This window comes from Aegilops tauschii, chromosome 7, assembly GCF_002575655.3.
Source record: "Aegilops tauschii subsp. strangulata cultivar AL8/78 chromosome 7, Aet v6.0, whole genome shotgun sequence".
NCBI classification, from domain to species: domain Eukaryota; kingdom Viridiplantae; phylum Streptophyta; class Magnoliopsida; order Poales; family Poaceae; genus Aegilops; species Aegilops tauschii.
Genome location: NC_053041.3, coordinates 195,048,179 through 195,058,473, shown reverse-complemented (window position 1 = coordinate 195,058,473; position 10,295 = coordinate 195,048,179). Strand labels below are relative to the sequence as shown.

Sequence of the window (10,295 nt, the reverse complement as noted above, 5' to 3'; positions counted from 1 at the left end):
TGATGCAGCAAAGTAGCGTAAGTATTTCCCTCAGTTTTTGAGAACCAAGGTATCAATCCTAGTAGGAGGCTACGCGCGAGTCCCTCGTACCTACACAAAACAAATAACTCCTCGCAACCAACGCGATAAGGGGTTGTCAATCCCTTCACGGTCACTTACGAGAGTGAGATCTGATAGATATGATAGGATAATATTTTTGGTATTTTTGTGATAAAGATGCAAAGTAAAATAAAAGCAAAGTAAAAACCAAAGGAAATAACTAAGTGTTGGAAGATTAATATGATGAAGATAGACCCAGGGGCCATAGATTTCACTAGTGGCTTCTCTCAAGAGCATAAGTATTTTACGGTGGGTGAACGAATTACTGTTGAGCAATTGACAGAATTGAGCATAGTTATGAGAATATCTAGGTATGACCATGTATATAGGCATCACGTCCGAGACAAGTAGACCGACTCCTGCCTGCATCTACTACTATTACTCCACTCATCGACCGCTATCCAGCATGCATCTAGAGTATTAAGTTCATGAAAACAGAGTAACGCCTTAAGCAAGATGACATGACGTAGAGGGATAAATTCATGCAATATGATAAAAACGCCATCTTGTTATCCTCGATGGCAACAATACAATACGTGCCTTGCTGCCCCTACTGTCACTGGGAAAGGACACCGCAAGATTGAACCCAAAGCTAAGCACTTCTCCCATTGCAAGAAAGATCAATCTAGTAGGCCAAACCAAACTGATAATTTGAAGAGACTTGCAAAGATAACCAATCATACATAAAAGAATTCAGAGAAGATTCAAATATTGTTCATAGATAATCTTGATCATAAACCCACAATTCATCAGTCTCAACAAACACACCACAAAAAGAAGATTACATCGAATAGATCTCCATGAGAGAGGGGGAGAACATTGTATTGAGATCCAAAAATAGAGAAGGAGCCATCTAGCTACTAACTATGGACCCGAAGGTCTGAGGTAAACTACTCACACTTCATCGGAGAGGCTATGGTGATGATGTAGAAGCCCTCCGTGATGGATGCCCCCTCCGGTGGAGCTCCGGAACAGGCCCCAAGATGGGATCTCGTGGGTACAGAAGGTTGCGGCGGTGGAATTAGGTTTTTGGCTCCCTATCTGATCGTTTGGGGGTACGTAGGTATATATAGGAGGAAGGAGTACGTCGGTGGAGCAACAGGGGGCCCACGAGGGTGGAGGGCGCGCCCCCTACCTCGTGGCCTCCTCCTTTGTTTCTTGGCGTAGGGTCCAAGTCTCCTGGATCATAATCTTCCTAAAAATCACGTTCCCGAAGGTTTCATTCCGTTTGGACTCCGTTTGATATTCCTTTTCTGCGAAACTCTGAAATAGGCAAAAAACAGCAGTTCTGGGCTGGGCCTCCGGTTAATAGGTTAGTCCCAAAAATAATATAAAAGTGAATAATAAAGCCCAATAATGTCCAAAACAGTAGATAATATAGCATGGAGCAATCAAAAATTATAGATACGTTGGAGACGTATCAACCCAGAATTGAAATCTAGGCGGGCGATGGGCCTCTAGCTAAGGTGAAATAGTATATGAGGGGAAAACTTCTGCATCACGAGTTAGTAGGAACATCTAGTATCAGGAAGTAGGTACAGTAAGAAGTGGTCAACTAGTGTCTTCTATGGGATGAATACCATGCGAGCAGACACGTAAGATTTGCACGAATAAGGGAAGAGGACTACCAATTTCGGTTGCCAGTGCTGTGTCCTCCTAATTTCGCGCCGATCTTCTTATTTTTACCAAGGGAGCTGATGTTGTGGAGGATGGTCGAGGCGTGGACGAACCCATGGCCAAGTTGTTGACTGTGTTGTGGTGGCCGCCTGTCGGTGGAGGGGAAGCAGATCCAAGGAGGCAAACGATGGCGTAGCGAGAACGGCTCTGGTGCGGTGGATGGTTGCTACATTGGAGCGGCAGTGGTGAGGCGCAGGACGGCGTGGTTGAACTGGCTTGGGTTCGACGCACGTCCAAGTCCTGGAGGCTGCGGAGGGCATTGTGGTTGCGGTGGACGACGATGTCGGGGTATCAGCTCTGGCATGATGGAGGAGGGCGGCGGTTTATCGGTGTTATGGGGTGGTGGATGGAGGACGCCGGGGTTTCGTGGTTGGTGGAGAGGGAGTTTTGGCGCCCACAGAGTATGAATGGGGAATCACACGGGGGGGGGGGGGAGCTAAGGGGGAACCATGTTTTGTTCTGGGACGTGCTTGTTTGAAATTTGGGGAGAGTACAAACTTTGCCCGCTTCTTAAATTTTGGACATACTACGGGTCGAGGGTAGGACGGTAATCCCAGGTGTCCCAAATAGTGGGCGGGAGCAATCTCGGCTGAGCGCATGTGTGTTTAGGCGCCCACGGTGTATGAATGTTTTTCGGAGGCGGTTGTGTGGCGTCTAGATGAAGTTACAAGCCTACCCGGTTTAGACCTCTGGACGTCGGGACAGTAGGTTTCATGTCTTAGAGTTAGAACAGTAATTTCCTTCTACCTAACATTGATCTTGTTTTTCGGGCATGTAGAGGCCCTTTTGGCGCCCCGTTCAAAATTTTGAACCAGAAGCATTCACGTTTAGAGTACTCTTGAACTTTTAGGATTGACCTAAATAGACCTCGTTAAATTTGACCTTGTATGTTTGAAAACCTCATCAAAGTATGCGCTTCTTTTTGAAATTTTGACTCTTGAAAATCCTATAATTACGATTATTTTGGAATGGAGGAGGTAAATTTGAATCTATTTTGTACGTGACTATATGTTATTATGTACAAAAGCAAAGCAAAGATTGATGCACCCTTATTTTAGGTATGATTTACAAATGCCATGATCTCGAATTCAAATAGTTGAATGGACTTCATGTAGAATTCGAATATTTTAAACCACCTTAAGTTGAATTCAAATGTATGCTAGTTCCTAGCTAGCTATTCATAATGTTCACTATCACTACAAAAAAGACACATCCGTGACCATTATGGCCCTAACCAAAACGTTTTCTATCATGCTTATGACATATGGTGGGCTCATACTTCTATGACAAAGAATCGTGATAGAAAATGGGCTTTTCATCCTCGCGGGTCGGAGATGCACCCGCATGACATTCTTCGGGCCGTCCATGACGGAAAAAATCATGCTAGAAGTGAGGGCGAGGAAATTTTTGGGGAGTTCCCGGTTACGGTGGGTGGTCGGGGCCGAGCGATGCACTGTGGTTTGCACGTTTCTCTCGTACATACACGCCCACGCGCGTGTGTGGCGTTGGGTCTAACCGAACCCGAGCGAGGCATTCGCTTACTGAACTCGGGCGATTGCATTAGCTACGTTACTGAACCGGAGCGATCGATCCCTTCGCTATTGAACCCGAGCGATTCCTTCGCTGCTGACTGAACCCGAGCGATTGCTTAGCTGGTGCTAACTGAACCCGAGCGATCGATCGCTGCTGCTACTTCCTTAAGCCGATCGAGCCCACGTGCGAGACGTAGCCAGCCGGTGTTGGGTTGCCTCTCGATGAACAATGACTGTTGCTACTGACGATGACATGTACCTAAGGTAGGGTAATAGGCCTGACCTAGATGCCCTTCCCAAGGACACTTCCCTAGAGTCAAAGACATTCAAAGTACAACAAAGGATACCGGCTGAAGTGACCTTGGAGTGTTATCCACTCGACCAGTTATTCACTCGGATACCCCAATTCCATTCGACCAAGATGAAGTCACTCGACCATACAAGAAACCACTCGGAGTACAGAGGACCTAAAGTCATTCAGGATGGCAACGATCAGGCGTTCACTCTGTAGTCTTAAAGATCATTTATAGCTCTTTATAGCTAGCGTTACTAGTAATGCCCTGTCTTAATGTATATTGAACCCTGTGTAACGTGGGATGGCTGGGGTCCTGGCGCACTCCATATAAGCCACTCCCCTCCACTGGCACAAGGGTTCGCACCCCCTGTAACTCTCACGCATAATCCAGTCAACCAAGCCTCCGGGCACAGAGACGTAGGGCTTTTACTTCCTCCGAGAAGGGCCTGAACTCGTAAATCTTGCGTGCACAACCTCATCGTAGCTAGGATCTTGCCTCCTCCTACGTACCCCCTATTCTTACTGTCATACTAGTTCCCACGACAGTTGGCACCCACCGTGGGGCAGGTGTCTTAGGGACTTCCGGTGAGGTTGCAGTTTTTCCGATCTTCATCAACATGGTTTCAGGCGGTGGTTTGGCTTTGGGCCGCGAGATCTGAATCGGCGCGCTCTCTTCATCGCCGACGACTCCGCCTGGCTCCAAGAGGCCTCCTTCGACGTCGAGGCCCTTCCCGTCCATGGGGCGGCACACTTTCTTGCGAGTGCTTGCGATGTCCTCCTGCGGGAACCGTCAACCCAGTATCGGTCGGCTCCCGCATCGTCCATTCTTCCAGCTGTACGCCGTCGCAAGAGATCTGGTCGATCGCGGCTTCAGCGTTGGGTGAAGCATGTGGTGGTCCGCCAGTCGGCCACCCCTCAAGTCGTGGCAATCGAGCCCGACGAATCTCTCTATGGACTATTTGACCTGTCGACTAGTTCCGCCGAGACTCTGTCCGAGTGCGGGAGCAGCGACCCTGCGGTGGAGGTCTTGATGGTCGACACGCCCCATAGCCCGCCTGGTTTCCGTCGCAGTGGCGGCGGCGATGGTGGCGGCGGTCCGTCGCGCGGTCATGACGAGTATCATCCTGAAGCCCTCACTTCGAAGCAGAGGGAAGAGCTGCATCATCGCAATATGGAGGCGCTTCACACCCCCATCATCGATGAGACCTCCGAGGCTCGAGCCTGGCCACCATGGCTGAGCGCGCGCGTCTGGGGAATCTCCAACATTCACTCGACGAACACGCTCGTCGGCAGATCCCCGAATCCAGTCGACGGCACCGACCGTTGTTTCCGCCTGAACCTCAGGTATATCGCACACCAGTCAAGAATGTTGTAGCTGCAACCCATATAGCAGAGTTGATTCAACCATCCCGTTCAGAGGCTGGTAGAGGTTTGATGTAGATTCGAGCGTTGCTTCGGGCGGCGGGGGAACAAAACTCAGCCGTTTCCCAGTCGCGCAACAGGATCCACAGTAGGTCCATGGTAGCGGACACAGTCAAGTCGGCTCACAGCCCAAGATCGCCTCCACGGCATGAGGGTCATGGGCACCACCAGGAGCAGTACCTGGGTCGGAACGACGAGCAGTATGATCATCGACTCGGCCGTATGACCGCTGTCGAGTGCCTACGCCGCCTCTGAGGGGCGGATCGTATGTGCCCCGACAGTATGATGACAGGCGCCCGTATGGCGATGAGCGAACGGCCCTAGTCGACCCAAGAGAGCCTGGGTTTGATGCAAGATCAGTTCTTGTGCAGGTTCTGGTCGACAGAGGCCGGGCACACAAAGAAGGACTAGACAGAGATCGTCCAATTGGTAGCAGAGTGCATGTTTCTGGGCCTGAATGTTTCAGTAGAGCCATCAGAGCTGCTGAGATCCCTCCCAACTTCAGGTTGGAGACGAGAGTGAGTAAGTTCACCGATGAATCAAAGCCAGACACTTGGCTAGAGGATTAGCAAGTGGCTGTGCAGATTGGTGGTGGCAATGATGATGTAGCCATGAAGCATCTCCCCCTTGTTGGAAATATGCCCTAGAGGCAATAATAAATGGTTATTATTATATTTCTTTGTTCATGGTAATTGTCTATTATTCATGCTATAATTGTATTGTCCGGAAATCGTAATACATGTGTGAATACATAGACCACAACGTGTCCCTAGTAAGCCTCTAGTTGACTAGCTCGTTGATCAACAGATAGTCATGGTTTCCTGACTATGGACATTGGATGTCATTGATAACGGGATCACATCATTAGGAGAATGATGTGATGGACAAGACCCAATCCTAAGCATAGCATAAAAGATCGTGTAGTTTCGTTTGCTAGAGCTTTTCCAATGTCAAGTATCTTTTCCTTAGACCATGAGATCGTGCAACTCCCGGATACCGTAGGAGTGCTTTGGGTGTGCCAAACGTCACAACGTAACTGGGTGACTATAAAGGTGCACTACGGGTATCTCCGAAAGTGTCTGTTGGGTTGGCACAGATCGAGACTGGGATTTGTCACTCCGTGTGACGGAGAGGTATCTCTGGGCCCACTTTGTAATGCATCATCATAATGAGCTCTATGTGACTAAGGCGTTAGTCACGGGATCATGCATTGCGGTACGAGTAAAGAGACTTGCCGGTAACGAGATTGAACAAGGTATTGGGATACCGACGATCGAATCTCGGGCAAGTAACATACCGATTGACAAAGGGAATTGCATATGGGATTGATTGAATCCTCGACACCGTGGTTCATCCGATGAGATCATCGTGGAACATGTGGGAGCCAACATGGGTATCCAGATCCGCTGTTGGTTATTGACCGGAGAGGCGTCTCGGTCATGTCTGCATGTCTCCCGAACCCGTAGGGTCTACACACTTAAGGTTCGGTGACGCTAGGGTTGTAGAGATATGTGTATGCGGAAACCCGAAAGTTGTTCGGAGTCCCGGATGAGATCCCGAACGTCATGAGAGGTTCCGGAATGGTCCGGAGGTGAAGAATTATATATAGGAAGTCAAGTTTCAGCCACCGGGAAAGTTTCGGGGGTTACCGGTATTGTACCGGGACCACCGGAAGGGTCCCGGGGGTCCACCGGGTGGGGCCACCTATCCCGGAGGGCCCCGTGGGCTGAAGTGGGAAGGGAGCCAGCCCCTAGTGGGCTGGGAGCCCCCCCATGGGCCTTTCCCCCTGCGCCTAGGGTTGCAAACCCTAGGGTGGGGGGTTTCCCACTTGCCTTGGGGGGCAAGGAACCCCCCTGGCCGCCGCCCCTTGCCCTAGATGGGCTTTGGACGCCGCCCCCCTCCCAGGGGGCCTATATAAAGGGGGGGAGGGAGGGCAGCAACCTATAGCCTTGGGCGCCTCCCTCTCCCCTGCAACACCTCTCTCTCTCTCTCTCTCTCTCTCTCTCTCTCTCTCTCTCTCTCTCTCTCTCTCTCTCTCGCAGAAGCTCGACGAAGCCCTGCCGGAGACCCGCTACATCCACCACCACGCCGTCGTGCTGTTGGTTCTCCATCAACCTCTCCTTCCCCCTTGCTGGATCAAGAAGGAGGAGACGTCGCTGCACCGTACGTGTGTTGAACGCGGAGGTGCCGTCCGTTCGGCACTCGGTCATCGGTAATTTGGATCACGGCGAGTACGACTCCGTCATCCACGTTCATTGGAACGCTTCCGCTCGCGATCTACAAGGGTATGTAGATGCACTCCTTTCCCCTCGTTGCTAGTAGACTCCATAGATGCATCTTGGTGAGCGTAGGAAAATTTTAAATTATGCTACGATACCCAACACCCCTGATGCTGGAGGGTTCAACCAGAGCTTGGTTGAATCAGTTGGCTCCTGGTAGTATCTTCAGTTGGGAAGAATTGGCCCGAGTGTTCGTCAGGAAATTTGAGGGCACTTGCAAACGACCTGTAGGGTTGAATGAATTAAAGCATTGTGTCTAGAAACCGAATGAAACTTTGAGAGATTACATCCAGCGATGGAGTTCTCTTCATCATATCGTGGAGAATGTGTCAGAGCATCAGGCAGTTTGTGCCTTCACGGAAGGCGTTCGGTACAAAGAGCTTAACCTGAAATTCGGTCGGACAGGGGACATGTCCCTGGCTCGGATGATGGAAATAGCCACTCGGTACGCTAACGGTGAGGAAGAAGACCGACTCGACAGTGGCAAGAACAAACCAGTCGCCCAGGACACCAGAGGAGAAAATTCCAGTCGGAAGCAGAAGCGCAAAGACGAACCCACAGGTCCTGGTGAGGCCACAGTTTTGAACCAAGGGAAATTCAAAGGAAGACCTAAGGGGCCATGGATCCCCAAGAAAGTGAAAGATCAAGCGGGAAATGATGTGCTTGATTTGCCGTGTCACATACACACCAAGAAAGATGAAGAGGGAAACCTGATTTACCCCAAGCATACCACTCGACAGTGTCGATTCCTGATTCAGAGCTTCCAAGAGGGCCAACCCGGTGAAAAGGAGAAGGAATCTGATAAGGACGAAGACAAATAAGAAGATGATGGTTACCCCAATGTCAATGCCACTTTAGTGATTTTTGCGGACGTTGAGAGCAAAAGTCAACTGAAAGTTATCAATCGTGAAGTGAACATGGTTGCTCCGGCAACTACGACATACTTGAAGTGGTCAAAAACTCCCATTACATTCGACCAGCCCGACCACCCAGCGCACGTTGCTACCCCCGGGCGGCAAGCATTGGTGGTCAACCCAGTCGTTGGGGGCACTCGACTGACCAAGGTTTTGATGGACGGTGGCAGTGGCTTAAACATTCTGTATGCTGAGACCCTCCGAGGGATGGGCATCCCGATGTCCAAGCTCAGCGAAAGCAACATGCGATTCCACGGAGTCATGCCAGGAAAGAAAGCCAATTCACTTGGTCAGATCACTCTTGATGTGGTTTTCGGCGAATCAAAGAATTACCGCACGGAAAAATTGACATTTGAGGTCGTGGATTTTCACAGTGCCTATCATGCTATTTTGGGCAGGCCTGCATACGCTCATTTCATGGCTCGACCATGTTACGTGTACCTCAAGTTGAAGATGCCTAGCCCCAAAGGTATGATCACAGTCACCGGGAATCGGCAGAGAGCAGAAGAGTGCCTCCAGAAGGGCTAAAAAATTGCCGATGAACAGATGGCAGCAGTAGAAATGGAAGAGTACCAGAAGACTGCAGATCCGAGTGATTTGTTGCGCGCTAAGAAGCCTGCTTCAGAGTCTGCATTTCAGTCGTCCAGTGAAACAAAGCCTGTTCACATTCACCCGACCGATCCCAATGCTGCTCCGACTCATATATCAACAACACTCGACAGCAAATAGGAAGAAGCACTCATCCAGTTCCTCTGTGAGAACTGGGACATCCTCGCATGGAAAGCATCTAACATGCCACGTGTACCCAGGGGACTGGCTGAGCACTGTTTGCTTGTCGACCAAAAAGCAAAACCCGTTAAAGAGCATCTCCGTCGGTCCGCCGTGGAGAAGAGGAAGGCAATTGGCGAAGAGGTGGCTCGGCTTTTGGCAGCTGAGTTCTTCTGCAAGATATACCACTCCGAGTGGCTCGCCAATGTTGTCATGGTCCCCAAGAAAGATGACTCACTTCGTATGTGTATCGATTTCAAACACATCAATCGGGCCTGCCCGAAAGATCATTTCCCTCTCCCCCATATCGACCAAATTGTCGACTCGACCGCGGTATGTGAGCGTTTGTCCTTTTTGGACGCATATTCTGGGTACCATCAGATCCGACTGTATGGGCCCGACGAAATAAAAACGGTCTTCATCACCCCATTCGGGTGTTTTTGCTATGTTACCATGCCTTTTGGTCTAAAGAATGCTGGCGCCACATTCATGCGCATGATTTAGAAGTGCCTACTCACTCAAATCAGTCGAAATGTGGAAGCATACATGGATGACATCGTGGTCAAGTCACGTAAAGGTTCCGACCTACTGACTGACCTCGCTGAAACCTTTGCCAACTTGAGAAGATATGATATCAAGCTCAACCCATCAAAGTGCACATTCAAAGTCCCAGGTGGAAAGTTACTCGGTTTCCTCGTTTCCGAACGAGGGATCGACACAAACCCAGAAAAGGTTGGAGCAATCCTCTGAATGAAACACCCTGTGTGTGTGCACGACGTTTAGAAGCTTACTGGTTGTTTGGCTACATTGAGTCGATTCATCTCTCATCTCGGCGAAAAGGCATTGCCTCTTTACCGACTGATGAAGAAGTCTGACAAATTGGAGTGGACTCCTCAAGCCGAAGCAGCGTTTGTAGAGCTCAAAGCCCTGCTTTCCACCCAGTCGGTGCTTGCTGCCCCAATCAGCAAAGAGCCTCTACTACTGTATATTGCAGCCACTGGACAAGTTGTCAGCACAGTGCTCACGGTCGAGCAGGAAGAAGAAGGCAAAGCCTACAAAGTTCAACACCCAGTGTACTATATTTTTGAAGTCTTGACTCCGTCCAAGCAGAGATATCCGCATTATCAGAAGCTTGTTTATGGAATTTACTTGACCACAAAGAAAGTTGCACACTACTTCTCAGACCACTCGGTTTCAGTCGTCAGCGATGCTCCATTATCAAAAATTCTGAACAATAGGGATGCAACTGGTCGAGTGGCAAACTGGGCAATTGAACTCCTTCCGTTGGATATCAAGTTCGAGGCAAAGA

The 10,295-nt window shown here is 49.8% G+C and overlaps 1 protein-coding gene across 1 annotated transcript; it reads left to right on the top strand.

Moving 5' to 3' along the window:
• The first annotated feature begins 8,221 nt into the window (after window positions 1-8,221).
• Window positions 8,222-8,746, top strand: LOC141027029 (uncharacterized). Its single transcript, XM_073503941.1, has one exon. The coding sequence runs from the start codon at window positions 8,222-8,224 to the stop codon at window positions 8,744-8,746; it is 525 nt and encodes a 174-aa protein (XP_073360042.1).
• Window positions 8,747-10,295: the final 1,549 nt, after the last annotated feature.